The following is a 16869-nucleotide window of genomic DNA, read 5'->3' as shown; positions in this document are numbered from 1 at the left end:
AACTGTGCAAAGTAGTTGAAAACATAATACATGAGAGCTAATCATGCTTTAGGAGGAAGGTGAACTATGTCTTCTGTCTCTGTCTTTACAATTTAGAACAAATTAGTTTTATTTCTGATATGGAAAAACTTACGATATGCAAGCAAAGAGAAATATTTAAGTCTTGATTGAAGAAAATCATTTCAAAAAATTATTATATATTTTAAAATTGAGGAATGGTCATAACCATATATTCACTGAGTATGGTCTACTAGAGACAGGAAGACAATGATGGAACCAAGAGTTAATTCCCTTTGCCAAGCTTATGATGCAAGCCCTTCTTTTTTCATGCTGGTGGCATTCACCTTAGCATAACTCTAACTCTTTAGCTTAACTAAGGCAATTTATTTATTATCATTATTTAATACAGATAGATTCAGTTTCCCAAATTAAAAAAGAAAAATGAAAAGTCATTAGCGTTTAACAAAGGCTAATGAAAGAGATAGTATGTACATATAGAAAAAATCTCTTCTACGTTCTTTCTCTCAAGCAGCAATAATATTAATTGGATGCTTCTCTCTATTAACAGGATGATGGGGAATTGGTAACTATTTTCATTGGCCTTTACACTAATCGTGGCTAGCTTGTTAAAGCAGAAGAAATCTTCAGATATATCTTCCCTGCAGTGTCATTCCACTACCTCTGCCAGACGTTCCTGTTGTCTCCAGGCCCAATGAGCTCTGAGTCATCTATATCAAACAGACCAGCTTCAGTCTGAGCAACTGCAAGGACAGTTTCTTTAACAGCTTTGTGGCCAGAGGCCTCGCTTATTTCATACATGAAGAGATCAGGACTCATTCTCTAATGTTGCTTTCCAGAGTGACACAAAAAGCAATGAGAACCCTGGTTACAGGGAGGCAGTAAGGAGATTTGAAGCTGACTAGATACCATATGTGGAGAATATTTGGACAGAGGGACAAGAAAAGGCTGAGATCTCCTTAGGAATCTAGGATGATCTTACCATGCCATGCAATCACCCACAGCAGCTGAGATTTCAGAGCATGACACCAGTGAAGACTGGTACAAAATAAGACAATGTGGAAAGGAGTGGGATAAGGAATTAAGGCAGTGGCAGGACAGGGACAAAGGCTCGGGGGAAGAGGGCAGAAGGAACAGACCTAAGAATCTGCCAGCTAGATCAAGGAGTCTGAATGAAAGCCAGGATCCTCACAACTCATCAAGCCTTGCTTACAGCAAATAGCTGCAAAACAATGGCAAAGTGCCCACTCTCTTCCTCATACTGCTTCAAAAAGAGGATGACAAACCACTACAGTCAGTTACTCCACTAACTCCAGCAGCAGAATTTGCATGATGGATATTTAACCCCATTACAGATCCTTGTGGCTTTCAGCAAAATACAATTTCTGGGGAGAAAGTTTTGTTGCTTCCTACCACTTATTTCAAAGAGGTAGCAGCCCACATAGAGACAGATGCAAAGAGCAATTAATGAGAAACTTTAAATTTACATAATGCTAGAATCCAGGCTCCTGGCTTGACAGTTCAGGATCAAATCTTCAAATCTTCCTCCTCACTGAGAGACAAAGGCAGCTGGACAGGGAAAATATTAAAAGTGCACAAAAACAAGATCACAGTGGGCACCACAAACTAGTAGACATTTTTAGCAGTAATTTTTCAGTGGAATAGCTCTCACCTGGAGAGAAAAAAGAAAGAGAGTATCCCCATATCTTTAAAGTGTGTTTGTGTGAATAAATATATTAACATTAAAAAGGAATACAGTGCCTTTTATTGATGAGCATCATAACAAAATTTGGCAAGCAAATGAATTAGTCTGCCTTCAAATAATAGGTTTTTAACAGCATGGTTCGTGCTGAAGAATAGCTGTGTCTATATAGACATGCCTGTAAGCAAATGCACTCAAGCTTTCTTAACGGGCAAGTTTAGCCTATCCAAACATCAGGTGAAGAGCCAGCATTAACAATCAGCTCCAGCCCACTCTTTTTTCACAGCAAATAGCCAGCAAACCTTAAAAAAAAAATAAAATAGTATTTTCAGAGGCTCTTTGTTCTAGTAGATCCTGACAGACAAATTGTTTGTTGCACAGATGTAATACAGAACTAGATGACTAAATTTCAGCACTGTATATGGATATTTAATAAAATGAAAATGAACCAACCATAATGTTCAGATTGGACTCCCTGTAAGATACTAATGAAGTTTATATTCAGAGAAAATGGGCATAGAAATCCCTGTCCTTTTCATCACCGGATTCTACATGCTCTGGTCTCTTTTACTTCCACTTTACACTACTGCGGCAAATCTGACTGGAGATATTATGCTCACAATTCACAAGAACAGCTGACTGAAAGATGTTTTGGATAGCTATAGTAGCTGCAAATATGCTGTCTTTGTGAACTTTCTGTTTTATTTTCATGTTCACAGTAACCAGTTTGTTTTAGCTTGTGAATCCTCCCTCTGTTACAAAAAGAAGTCATGATCAGTTGAATGGCCTGCCTTGTCCCCACAAGGCTTTCGCTATCTCCCTGTAAAAATCCTCAATTTGAAAGTCTTCTGTCTTCTGCGACAGTACTGACTGTCCCCATATATGTTCAGTTTGCAGTGTAAACGTGTATTATCTCTTGTTCCCCAGTTTTTGACTTAGGCAAAATGCATTAATATTCAGCCTTCGATACTTATGCAGTTTTGCAAAACCTATCTGTATGGGAACGTGCAAAATCAATCTGTATATAGTTTACAAGCACTACCGTGAGCTAAATAGAAATAAAGTATTCAAGAATGATTTAGAGTCCAAGTTTTTAAAATCCTAATTATCAGTTAATCAGCCATCACACAGAGCGTTTCGTGAATGCCCACAATTTTCCAGTCTGCAAAAAACTTTCAATATAATTTTGAAATTGAATTTTTAGTCTTTCACACTGTTTTTTAACTTCTTTCTGAAAACAACAGTGCCCTGATGAATAATAAAAGCCCAAGTAGCTATAAAGCAGCTATCACAAACAAAAGAATCATACCTAGAACCTCTTTCTTCCTTCTGCCCAAGTATTCCAAGCTATGAAAACAGAAAAAAGTAAGGGATAAAGAATCACAGAATTGCACAGAATCACAGAATTGCAGAGGTTGGAAGGGACATCAAGAAATCATCAAGGCCAACTCCCTTTTGGGGCACCTAAAGATTAGGACTGAATACTCTGGCAAGAGCCAGTACTTTGCCAGGTGCTAAGTCAGGACGTGAGTTTCACTCTTGTGTATTTGATGCTTCCTTCTGCCCAGATTTCACAGCCTTGAGCTTTTAGGTACTCATATTTACCTAACTCAGACAAACCATTCTCAGAAAATAGAATACTACATGTTACATTTGCTTATGAGCTTATCCTTCATTACAGAAAGATAAGGAATCTAAGTTTAAATTCTTTCTCACTGACTAGGAACAACATAAATCCCACACCCACTTGCATCCACAGTGAAGTGTATTGCTCTTTTCCACAAGGACAAGGCCGGTGAATCAGCCAGGACTGCAGTGTCAAGAATCCCAGCCAACTGCCTCAACCTCCACAGGAGACAATAACCGTTTCTTGGCTAGTAATCCCCTTTGATCTGAAAATCAAAAGCGGTCTACACTGCACCAGCTGGATGGCACGGCACAGTTGGAATGGATATGCTAGAAATTCATATTAGTTAATTGCTGAATCACAGATAATCACTGTCCTTTAAGATTTAAAAATCCCATAGCCAAAAGGTTATTTTCCTGAAAGCAACTGCATGTGCTTTTAATATTTTTCTAATGTATTCAAGTTAATCAGGGGCATGATTCTTTTCATGCTCCCATTTAACACGTACGTGTAGACAAAGTGTAAAGCAGAGCCTGCATACAGTGGAAAGCTGTATGTATTTATTTATTATACTTTCAATAGACATTTCTTGAAAAATAAACAGTTATGAAGAGCCTGGAAATGCCATAGCTTGTAATAAGTTCAGTTTGGAACTTGCCATATTCTGTTCACAATGAAAGCTAACCAAATAAAATGCAAATTTAGTAGATTTCATTGAGGAGGCAAAGAGACTTGGTTAATATCAAATATAGTGGTCACTAATCCCATTTTCCCTTCCCACCCAAGTAAGAAAAATATTTAAATTCACTAAGTGGTAACTTTAAGCATCTTGAGCCCTGTTAAATCTTATAAGCCAAAGTAAATTCTATTTCTGTGATTAAACAGAGAGTATTAACAAAGATCACAAATAAATTGTGTGGCTGAGCTGCTTTTATTCTTCTTCATACTACCTCAGTGCTTCTTACTTTAACGTTGTTCAGAATTATGTTTCTGCTACAAATTTTTGTTAAAAATAAAAGTCAATCATTATAGAGTGTAAGGAAATGGAATATTTTAGGCACTAAATGCTGCAAGAAGATGCAAGTAAATGCATCCATTGCCCAGGGTTTCTCTGCATAATCTTTCTACCAAGATATTCTCTTCTTTTTTTCCTCATAATAATTATTTCTGAAGGGAGGTTTGCTGTCCAAGATGATCAATGCAATTGGCTTGAGCACTTTTCATTGATTCCTAAATAAATCTACATAGAGTTGCATCTCTACTTACCTGAAGTCAACAAGACTGGAGACAGTGAGAAAATAATGCCCTAGGTGCTTACCACTGTCAGATTGAGGATATTAGCACATACAAAACTGGGGACTGTTTTGTCTCCAGATGGGTAAACTAATCAAGTGGACTTCACCTCAACTCAGCAATGCAACAACTAATGCCGTGAGAACACAGTTTAAGAGTCCAACTAACTTATCCACTGACATCCTCAAAATAACCTCTGGTTAAAGTACAAGAAGAGACACCATAATTTAAAAGCAAGGAGTACTGAAGTATTTATTCATGATCTAAATGAGAAAACAACTGCTAACTTTGAAAAGCAACACAAAGAAGAAAACAATGTTGAAAGCAATAGAAGAAAACGGGACTTTTAAAGCACAGATCTCACTGCTGCTTTGTGATATACATTTGAAACTATGTAAGTACACCATTGCATAAGTAAGCACAACAAAATGAAAATTCAAATCATCATTAATGACTGTCACTACCTTTCTGTGTGCAACAGCAGGCTGAGTACTCTTTCAGCCATTTGAAGATTTAGATCAAAACTCCAAATTACTGCTATACATGTTTCTTCAAAATAGCAATATCAAAGTTCAATATCAAAGAAGCAAGTTCAAAGTTGAGGTTGCTATTCTGCTTTATAAGTAATAAAAACATAAAAAGGATGAAAATATCACAGAAAATAAGTATACGTCCTTGAAAAATCAAAGTACACTACCTTGTTTAGTAGTGAATTACAGGTATTTTTAACACAGTATCTCAAGATTCTACAGGAAACAACCACTTCATGGATTCCAGTTTTTAATTTTAATAAGCATTAAAAAACCACAGGAGTCAACAGTATGTTTTCCACGTTTGTGCCTGTTCCACATAAAGTACATGTAGAAGGAGCAGAAAGAAATTTAAATCACTGCATACTCAGTCCTAAAAGATGCTACTCAAATTAATCCTAACCCAATAAAAAGTCAAGCACATGCTGGCCTTTCCATGAGTAAATACTATCTGTCCCACACTTTTCAGGCCAACTGATATAGTGTGAGTTTGTCTCCAATACAGCCAACAAAACAAATGGCCTAGCAAGGCAGCAGCACCCCACACTCCATTAGCTCGTTCAGAATGACAAATCAACTGATTGTTTCTAAGTTGCAGCTGCAGAAGCTATGGTCTGAATTTGCAGGAAGACAGTCACTTTGGGATAAAGACAGAGATGTTCCCTCTTATTTATGGCAAAGAAGGAGCCTACATGCCAGGACTTAGTGCAGTTAGCAGACTGAGCTCACATATTAGCTTCCTCCACTGTAATTTGTCTGAAGATACATTAAGGTGCTAAGAGCCTTGCTATTTGGAAGGATGCATAATTCTTGTTTTTGTTTTGGTGCTTTTTTAGCCTTCCAGATTTACAATGAACTGCCGGAAAAAAAAAAAAAAAAAAAGAATTGGGAAAAGAAAGAAAGAAGAATATTACCTGAAGGCCCTCTATGGCTAACCTAAGCATACTTGGTGTGAGCTTGGAGGCCTGCTTGAAGGTGAAGTTGCTCCAGTCTATAATCAAAACAAATCCATTCACTTGAAGCTCAGGGTCTTCTATCATGGCTTCTAAAGAAAGAAGTATGGCGCGCAAAATATCCACCAATGTGTACCTGTGAATGTGAAAGCAAGAATCGGTTAAGCCATGTACATCAAGGTCTGGTGGAAGTTCTGAACATTCCTCCTATGCACTGTTTATCCAGAGTCCAACAGCATACGTAACTTCAGAAGTCATGGATATGTAAGCTTAGGAAGATCTCAAAAGCTTGGTTAGTTGACTTCCTCCTCTGAGGAATGATTACATATATCTAGACCATCAGCCAACCAAAAGAATACAAGAATATGAAACACCAAAAGCAAATTTGAACTTTTTTTCTAGGAGACTGCCTAATTATTCTGGATATTATCTCAAATGTCTGTACAAACGTATATAAACAAATAGTATTTTCCTGAAATCATAATTATATCAAATCTGAGTCTAATACCAGAAGCATAGATCCAAAGTTTCCTCCCATATTTTCTTTTGAAATAATTGAAAAAATAGCCTCTCAAAATTACCCTATTAAAAAATGGAATTTCCACATGATCCTCTTACCCATAATGTTTTCTCTTAAATCTACAAAGAAGGCTGATCTGTAATGAGCCTCAAGGATCTCAAAAGTGGAAAGTAACATACAATAGGGTTGGAGTGCCTCTGGTTAAGAGTAATAGCCTTTGTCTAGTGTCTCTGGTCCTTTCAATAAGGCCCTGTGACATTATTAAACACAGAAGTTGTCAATGTTCTGAACTTTCAGAGAAATCTCCACCATATTGTATATCCAGCAAAAAGTACATATTCCTATTTCAATATTGCATTAAATTATATTAAAAGCTTCTTCTTTTAATACAGTGTGTGCACTGTTCCATTATACACAATACTATGTTTTGAAAGAAGGAAAAAAAAGTGATAGTCATCTGATCCAGCTAACTTCTCACATTTTTCCACGTAGTTTTGTTTTAGCCTAATAAAAGTTGAGGAATCTCCTGACTACACAGTCCCGGGAAAGGGGATAATTAATGTCAGCCTAACTCAAGTCAACAAGAAAAAGCTTGTTTTCCTCTGAAAAGAATAGGGGAACTATTGTTTACTATGATATTTCTCTTCATTTTAAAAACTCTTTCTTTGATTTGAATTTGGTTTGGTTGACTAGGATAAGAGTTTTCATATTCACCTCTCTATTTTCCACTTTTCTGAGAAGTCACTTTTTTCTAATTTTTTACTGTTCAAAGAGCTCACATTTGCAGGTAGTTTTGTATGTCCCTCTTATTGTTCAGATTTTTCCAGTAGGGAGAGAGAACTGCAGAAGAAAAATTCTTCTCTGTAATTTCCCTATGGAAGTCCTCAAAATTCTGAAATTCTCTATTTCCTTTTGGCAAGAAAAAAAAAAGAAAAAGAAAAGGCCATTACTGAAAATGGAAATTTTTCCACAGGGAGATCAAAGAGCTGTAATCCCAGGACCCCATTTCTGCACAAGGTACAGTGAAGCAAGCCTGGGTAAAGCTTCCCACAGGCACAGACAGTGCCTCAGGCTTGGCCCAGTTGATGCTCTCTCCCTCTCTCTAGGCAAAACAACTCCCCTAGCCCAATTGCTGCATGCAACATCCATTAGGGAGGCGGAAATGCCAAAGTTGCTGTTGATGTCTCTGAACAAGCAACAAATATCCACAACTCTGTAGTGTAACAAGTGACTTGAGGAAAAATGAAATCATCCATCGTCTCTTTCCTGACCGAAGTGAAATATGTTCTCATATGAGGGTGTTCTGCAGCAGCAAGGCTACAGAACATTACACTGGCACTAAAATGGTCTTAATGCACCTTGAGTCACCAGTTAATCTATCCGCTACAGCACAGGCATGCAAAGACATTAGGGGATGCCTAATCAAGAAGAGTACTGAAGTTCCCCTGTATGGTCAATGTCTTGTATAACTGCCAGAATTATGATCAAAGCATACTTTGTCTGAGGGGGTGAGGTACACAGCATTGTGTTTGGGTTCAGGGGCAGGGCTGGAGAGTGCCCAACTGCCTTCAAAACCAATGGGGCATGTCTCAGAATTAGTATTTTTTAATATAAAATTAGATAGAAATACACTCTGTAAGAGATCTTCCAAGGGGAAAGGTGGCACAGAGAAGGAAAGCATCTCCAGGTGAGGCAATGTGACAGCAGCTATTTACAGATATCTCAGCCTTAGGCAGACCTTCTATCAGATCTCATATTTACAAGAAAAATAAATTGGAATTACTCAAATTATACAGTTAGCCTCAATCCCACTTGCCATATGTGCTACCTTATTTAGGTGACCTTATTCTCCATGACAGTGGCTCCACAAAGCAGGAGGCTAGTGGAAACACCAACCTCCAGTCCAAGATTCCCAGTTTCCTGCAATAGATCCCTAAACACTCTCCCTATGGGACTTTAAAAATATATTGTATGCCTTAGATTAATGGCTCTCTGGTGGCAAAAGGCTACTTTGCTTTGTTTGATCAGTTCTGTAAACAGTACATCTTTATTTATTTACATATATATATATACTTGAATTATATATTCATATGTACCTATATACCTATATATATATATATATACCTAATAATATCCTGAAATTGTTCAAGACAGTGGGAAAACTGTCAGATATCAACGAAGACTTCAGCCACCACAGAGAGTAACCAATAGCCACAGGGCTGGGTCTCCACAAATCTATGTATAGTATATTCACCATCGCCTATCGCATGTTTGCTTAGTTTGCTTAGAGAAATACTGTCTACAGTGACAATGTTGTATGTTTACCCAATGTAAAAAACAAAAGGTTGTTTTCTCATTGCAAACAACATCCTGAAGAACAAATATCTAGCTAGAAGCAAGCAACAACTCTCTCTGTCAAAGGGAAGTATCTGAGATACTCATTTAAGTCTGAAAATCCACATTAGATTTACACAGGGACTTGACACTGATAACCAATTTTCCCCCCTCTAATACTCTTTAGGACAATTAGCTGGAAATAAGAGTGATCTTTTATTCTCTAATGGACCTCCTCTTCTGTTTTTGATACATTACTTAAGTACAGTACAGAAAACCAGACAAGAAACACAAATCCATTAATGGATATTTAAAGCAGCTTTTCTGCTGGACACATGCTGAGGTAAGCCAGAAATGTGAGCTTGGTGTGATAGATGAAATCTCAGGTGCTGCAAATGGCAAGCTGAGTACTGAATGTACCACCTGAACAATCCAAGCAAATGAAATATGATTAAGGAAACTATAGTAAAGCTTTCACACAGTAGACTTATTTGTGTACAGACAGCTACATGTTGTCCAGCACTTCACCTCACTGCTACTACTGCTCACATTTGCACCAGGATGCACAGGCTTTACCACAACAGGTGCTCTCCAATCATAGCTGGGCTTTAGGGACATGAAAATCCCACATAAACAGAAGGTGGAAAAATTTACTTGATTCAGATACACAAAAAAAAACACACATCAAGCTAACCTATGGCTATTCCATTGCTTACAGCCAACCACAAGCTAACCCAAATGGCACTGAACTTCTTTACATAATCTCACACAAACTATCTGATACAGCCAATCTCCAGACAAGCACTGGAAATTTAACCAGTAGGTAAGACAACTGCAATATTACCCTGGATAAATAACATCTGAGAATTGGGAGCTGTTTTTCACAACAGCCATGTGATCTTACTGCTGCATTAGTTATTCCACACAGGGAACTGCTTCCCCATAATTAGCTTTGTTCCAGCCAAAACCTTGATAGAAATATTTGCCAAAATAATTATCATTTCAGCTTTCAGAGATGCGTGATGAAATGTACTTTGCATCTTTACAGCTAAAAGCTGAACTCCCAGTCCTTCACGAATTGTGAGCCTCTGAAAAACTAGTATACTGGTTTGAGAAATATGCATTATTCTGCATTTAATAAATTATATTTGTGCAGAAATACAGCACCGAGAGCACTATGTAAAAGCTGATGCAGAAATTGCAGCTTTTAGGTGATATTCAAATTACTGGTTTAATGCAGGCTTTTACTTTAATATTTTGCAGATTACCATCAACTTCTACAAACTCCAAGTAGGTAGCTTATTTTTCTTAGAAAAAGCCTTTCTCTAGATAAGATAGTGTTAACTCCCAGTTCTTGGGATTGCACTGCTGAAGCTTTCACTCCACACTGAAATTATATTCTATATAGATACAGAAATACAACCAATGAAAAGGGAGAAAAGCAGGATGAGAGCTACTAGTGACTGTGAAATAAATTTTGTACAAAGTGGCTCTGACTGCTTTTCTATACTTTAAAGCAAAAAGAAAAAAATATAACATATTAACCTTTAATGTAAATAGAACAAAATATGAAGAAAAGACACAATCATTTTATTCTTACTGATGTGTGCTAAGTTGCAGTGCTTATTTAGGAGACCCTCATTTCACTCTGGTCCCAGTTCCAAGGCATTGGCTGCAGAGCTGTTGGAAGCAGGGTGCACTAGCAGCCTTACTTCTGTGCATGTCTTGAGGCAGCCTGGAGGTGAGCTGGGCACAGACAAGTCCTGCTTTATTTATGCCCAACGTTCCCTTGTTCCAGCAGACTCTTCCAGCACACTCTGTAGCTAGCAAGGTACCACTAATTCCTAGGATAATCTAGAACTCATGGCTAATTTATATGTATTTAATGTCCTCTATTTATAGAGTCATGCTTAATTCAATGAAGAGCTCAGACAACTTCTTTAGCCTGGCTGTTAAAGTGAGTAACACAAGCTGAAAATACATCATCACATACATAATACACTCGTAATGTTCCTTTTCTATGTCAACCCCAGCTTGAGTTCAAATGAGGTGGGGACCAGCGTGTAGATACACTCTACTGCCTCCTGAAATGTTCTGTTCCAGTTGACTTTGAGGCAAGGAGGCTAGAAAGGCTTGACAAGTTAATAGCCATGCTGACAGTGATTCTTATAAATGTAAGAGGGCTACCATTTCTACAGCAGCAAGGCCTGCTAGAGTAATCACTCACTGAGGCCTTGATTTGTCAAGAACAGAACAGCTCAACCTGCTGAACATCCCACTCTCTTGTTATTTAATAGTGGCAGCAAAAAGAATAGTTCTATGAGAATTTTTTAAGGGATACAAACAGCATCAAAGATTTCAAATGGTTTATAGGAAAAACAGTCTGGAAGACATTCTTGGTAGTACTTCACTACAATCTTTCACCTTTTAACTCTGCTACCAGAAGCCACTGTGGTTTCCACATGGCCAAGAGAAGGACAGGATAGGGAAAACACAGGAGACAGAAGTCTTGTCAAATCTAGCGGACAGCTGTTTTTAATACCAAACATCTTTGGTGATAGGTGGCAACCACCGCATCTTATGTTTACACACATTTTGATTCCAGCCAGTTCACATTCAAATTGAACAACAGATAATCCAATTTGGCAGTTATCCTATTGTCTTAATTGCCATCCTACCCACAACATCAAAAAGTTTTAAGTTAACTTGAGGATTAAAACTGGGTGGAATGATTATGTCACTCAAGGCGCAAACTGTTAACTAGAAGACATAAATGACAAATCCTTTGCTTGAATTTAAACCACATGTCTCCTGAAAGTGCCAAACATGTATAGAATTCACAACTTGTATTTTAATATCATCTCTGTCTTGGCAAGTAAAGATTTCTTTCAAATGAGCCATTGTGCCACTGTGGCTTAAAGGAGAAAGCTATTTGAGTCTGAGCCATCATCTCACTTCTAATCTACTGTTCTGGCTTAATAATTTTTTCACAATTTCAGTGAAAGAAGAGCCCTCAAGATATACACAAGGTATGCACACTCAGATTTCCTTGCTTCATAGTCACTACACCACAGACAAGAATCATGAATTAGTGTACTTGTCTCCTGCACTTTCTAGGAAATCTCTGAGATAGCTAATACAAGGAAAGAGCTCAAGAAAATTGCATCAAAATGGACCGATTTTATGAGGAGCTTGTGTACAGATGCTACAAAGTATACTGAAGAACATGAACAGCAAAAGATCCTTTGCTGTGAGAGCTGAAGTTATTCTTGCCATTAACACAAAACAACTGCACCATCTGGACATGTGAAAAAGTGGAATCTTCAAATGCAAATACACACCTACAAGCCACACACAGATATGAATCCATGGCCTGGAAGCTCATATGGGAGGCTGATCCCACTACCCCAAGTGTCATCTTGGCAAGGATGATGGAGAGTGAACAGGGTCTGGAAAGCTGTTGGGCTACTTGATCCTGATTTAGTTGTTCAGAAGGAAGGACAGTTGGTACAGTTATCAGGCCCTGCTTTAATTCAATGATTTAACACTGAGTAGACGGGTTTGTTTTACCATAGGAATTCTTGCCTCCCATGCTTTTCATTCTAATTGGAACAGTGTAAATGATAAGACTACTGATGCTAAATAAATTACTTATAGCATGTCTGAAACTCATCTAAAAAAGAAAAAAAAAAACTCAGAACTTTTTATTTCTAATGGTTCCATGCTGGCCATAATAAATTTGAAGACTTGCTGCGCTCTATTCACTTAGTTTATGAACCATGTAATAAGGTCCTAACAAAACAAACTTTGAAAAGGAATCCTCCCAGCACTGCTGTCAGAGGAACACTGTTTACTTACTTGCTTCACTATTTCAAATCAGTTAGAGCATGAGCTTGAGACATGCTGTGCAGAAACCTCAGTGTGCTCCCCACACTATACCGCATAGATGCAGCTGCTGGACAACAGATAATGGAAATGGATAATTAGGAAGAAAGAGTGGCCTAGCTTCATTCCCAGGTCTGTTGCTGATGTGTACTGAGCCTTGGAGCAAGCCACTCCCCACAGCTAGGCTCCAGGGCTCTCCCCTTTGTCTGTGCTGTGGTCTCAAAATGAATCTCTCAGCCAGAGGAGAGCATGCTTGAGGCATGTGCTGTTGAGGAGCAGGAGCTCTGCTGCAGACACGGCCATTGGGTATGCTGGTGGACCTCAGTCACTCTGCTGTTGTAAGATCAAGAATTGTACCAACAGCACATACGGACAAAAATCACAGTAAATGTACTGTTGTGTCAGCTGGTCTCCTGCAATTTAAATATCAGCACAATCAAAATTAAGAAGAAAATGAAGTTATTCTATTCACATGGCAATTTATATATATATATGTTTTTTGAAGTGCTAATCTGTCTGAGCTCAGGTTACACAAAACCACAGAATCATAGGGGTTGAAAAGGACCTCAGGGGATCATATATTCCACCTCCCCTGCTAAAGCAGGTTCCTTAGGATAGGTTTCCAGTTCTTGGTATTCATCTGATTAAGTGCTGATGATCTGCAAAGTGTCAGAAAGTTTCAGGAATTTTCTTCATTACTGAGAAATAAAGGCATTTAGCAGTCCATGCTATCGTAAACATGGGAAATTCTTCATGGTAGACGCATGATTTAATAAACGGCCCAAACATCCACTCCTCTGCTAACTCCTCCTTTGCTGATTTTAAGAGTTTGTGGAGCTGTTTTTAAAATAAGAATTTGACCTGGTCCCTAGGAAGGACAATGAAGCTCCTCAGAGTCCCCAGCCACATCACCCTGGCTCATCACTTATCGTCAGTGGCTCCATATGCCAGAAATCCACACCAGAATGAGGATCTGGCCCCAGGTCTGCCCACCTCCATCTGTATTTTCCTGGTCAGTGTGGTGGTGGGTGCAGTTTCAATTTGTGCTAGACAGCAACTTTCTGACCCCTGGGTACAACCCAAGGGCTAGCAGGGGCAAGGAAGCTTCTCTGGCAGGCAGCATGTATGTGGCCACTCTATCTGGAGGAAGAAAGGCACTGCAGGCAGAGATCCACTCCAGCTGAAGCACCCACTGGTAATGGGAGCAGAATGAGCCCCCTCCCACAATGGCCATGGACAGCCTGTGGGAGGGCCTTGCACAAACACTTATACTTCTGCACCCATTCTATCCACTATGATCAACATTTGTGTCCTGTCCGTTTCAAAGCAGCTGAGGGAGATCCCTCAGTGCTCAGCACTGCCACTGCCCAGATTGTGTTGTCTGTATAGGATAATGTGGGTGAAGGCAACTAGCAGGTGTTTTGATTTTCTCACTAAGTGCTGCAGATCTTAAATCTGCATGCACTGAAGACCCTGGAGAAGCCTAGAGATGCAGTGCTCAAAGCTGCAGGTTTTAGAGTCCTCTCTTTATGGATGCACACACTTACATGTTCTGAAGTCAAGCTGTGTTGGTGATTTACGACTGCAGGAGAAAATAGGCATGGCATCTGACAGTCTTATAATACCCAGCCAAAAGCTAAAAGAAAGGGCCCTAATGATAGGCAGTTTTCTGGCCAGCCTGCCAAGTCATCTTCAGGCTAGAGCAGTCCCCAGAAGAATGAGATTATTCTGGAGACTGCATCAGCCTCCTTCAACCTGCCACCAGAGCTTTGTATGCCTGGATCATACCAGCAAGTGGATTCACACTCAGAGTAGCATGAGTGGGGAAAAGAAATGGTTACTATAACTTTCATCCCAGCACTTCCAGGTGGCTCAGAAAGGGCTTTCTTTAGATGAGGGAAAGGATTTGGAGCCTCAGCTTTTTGCACGGGCAAACTTCTCAGCTCCAAAACCATGATGGATACCCTTGACTTGCAAAGAGTATCTCCCACTTTGTCCTATTGTACCTGAGCAGCTCTGTGTGTGCTGAAGCAGGGAGACCAGCACAATGAGTGCAGCCAGCCTTTGTCAGGGTTGAGCATAGCATCTGCCATATCAACCCCTGTGGTGAAGGGGATGGGCATAAACCCCAAAGCACCTGACAGAGAAGAGCACCTGAGTAGCTCCCAAAAATTCAGAGCCTAAAGGATGAAATGGCTGAAGAGGTGCTAAGTCATCAAATACATTTCTTTTCTTCCCTTACCTCCAGGCTGCTACCCTGCTCGTGTGTCCCACTGTCCACCCACCCACTCCCTCTGCTCTGGCACAGCTTTTCCCACACATCCCCCTGGGGAAGAAGGGATAAAAGCAGGCAGGTGGCCCCGCATTTACCTGCTCTGGTCCCAGTTGGCAGCAAAAAGGACGAGGATTTTCCTGCCATAGTGGTCCAGGTTGGCTAGCCCGCCAGGGAAACCATCCTTCAGCGCCTGTTTGATGCCCGGGTCGGTGGCCTTGAAGCTCTTGAACATATCCAGGTTCTGCTGGCGGTACTCAAAGTATTGTGCCAGGAGGCGAAACGCCTCGAAGTGTTGAAACTTCCTGGCCCGCAGGAACCGTAGGATGAAGGCATCATCGGTGCGGAGGAAGCCGATGTCCGGCCGGGTGATGACCATGTCCCGCACCTCCTGGATGTCCTGGTGCAAGGTGTCGGGGTTCTCGTTCAGCTCCAGCCGGGCTTTCTCCAGAGTCTCAGGGGAGAGCCCTGCCTGTAAGTGAGTCATGGCGCTGCCCTCCTCCTCCTCCTCCTCCTCCTGCTGCCGCCCGCGCTCCTCAGCCTCCCGCACGCTGGTCCCGAGGCGCGGAGCCGGGCACGGCAAATCGCCGCTCCCCGCCGCCGGGCCGCGTCCCGCCGTTCTCCGGTCCTCTCCGGAGGTTCCCGGGTCCCGGGGGCTGCTGACTCCCCCCGCCGGCGCCGCGACGCCCCCGGCTGCTGGCGGAGCCGCGTTATCTCTCCCGTATAGCGCCCTCCCCGCGGCGGGCTTCTCCGGGCCGCATCTTCCCCGCAGCCTCTCAGCGGAGGCGCCGCCGCCCGCCACCGGGGACGGGGCTGCGGGCTGACGGCTGCCGCTCGCCCCGCTGCCGGTGCCGCGAAAGGAGCCGCTAGGCAGGGCGAGCGGAGCCGGGGGCTGCTCCCCCGGCCCGGGGGTGGCAAGGGAGCTGCCCTCCCCGCCGCGGCACCATCTACGGGAAATCAGCTCTCGCCCAGTTTCGGAAGCTTCTTCGTGGGAGGGAAAAAAAATAATAATAAAAATAAAAAATCACCAAGGTAAAAAAAAAAAAAAAAAAAACAGGAGGAGGAGGAGGCAAACCGATTCTGCAGGTACTTCGCTGGTACCGGTGCCCAAAAGCGGACACGGAACCCGCAGAAACGAACGGAGCCTCGGCCTGAAGGATGCTCGTCCCCCCCCTGCGCCCTCCTCCGCTCCACGCCCCGGCTCCCAGATGGCAGCAGCCGGCGCGGTCTGCGCGGCCCCGCCTTGCGGGGACACGGACGGACAGACAGACGGACGGACACACGCCCAGGCAGCAGAGTGCCGACAACGCCAGCGGACACCGCCCCCGCGGACAGGATGAGGAGAAGCGGAGACTCAGCCTTTGCCCGCGGCGTTGCGCGGAATTTGCGCCGGCGCCGAGAGCTGCAAGATGGTGGTGTTGCTGCGGGAGGGGCCGCGCAGAGCTCGGGGTGTCATCAGAGGCCTGTATGCTGCCTCCAGCCCTCTCTGGGCGGCATTTCTTAACGTGCAGCGTTGTAGGAGTAAGAGCCTGGGCTTGAAATACAGCAGCCTTCTGTTTTGGCCTCGCATGTCTTAAAATGCATTGTGTTGCAATGAGCAAAAATACCGTGCTCCTGTATATTGGAGATGTCAGTGAGGAAAGATGCTTTTTTGATGCAGAAAGTTTGGGTCTGCGGTCAGATTTCAGGGAAAAGTTCCCGCTGAAGAGCATCTGACCTTTGTCTGAGGGATTGG

General features: G+C 41.6%; 1 protein-coding gene across 1 annotated transcript in view; it reads right to left on the bottom strand.

Annotated features, from left to right (window-relative positions):
- The window catches only part of CLVS2 (clavesin 2), a 55742-nt gene extending 39146 nt beyond the window's left edge, over positions 1-16596 (bottom strand). The window contains exons 1-2 of the mRNA XM_052677876.1: positions 15233-16596; positions 6085-6259 (exon numbers count right to left, since the gene is read on the bottom strand). Coding sequence (XP_052533836.1) covers positions 6085-6259; positions 15233-15621 — 564 coding nt within the window. The 5' untranslated portion in view covers positions 15622-16596. The remainder of the gene's footprint in view (positions 1-6084; positions 6260-15232) is intronic.
- Positions 16597-16869: the final 273 nt, after the last annotated feature.

This window comes from Tympanuchus pallidicinctus, unplaced genomic scaffold (genome assembly GCF_026119805.1).
Source record: "Tympanuchus pallidicinctus isolate F22 unplaced genomic scaffold, pur_lepc_1.0 scaffold1, whole genome shotgun sequence".
NCBI classification, from domain to species: Eukaryota; Metazoa; Chordata; class Aves; order Galliformes; family Phasianidae; genus Tympanuchus; species Tympanuchus pallidicinctus.
This window is presented reverse-complemented; position numbering and strand designations above follow the sequence as displayed.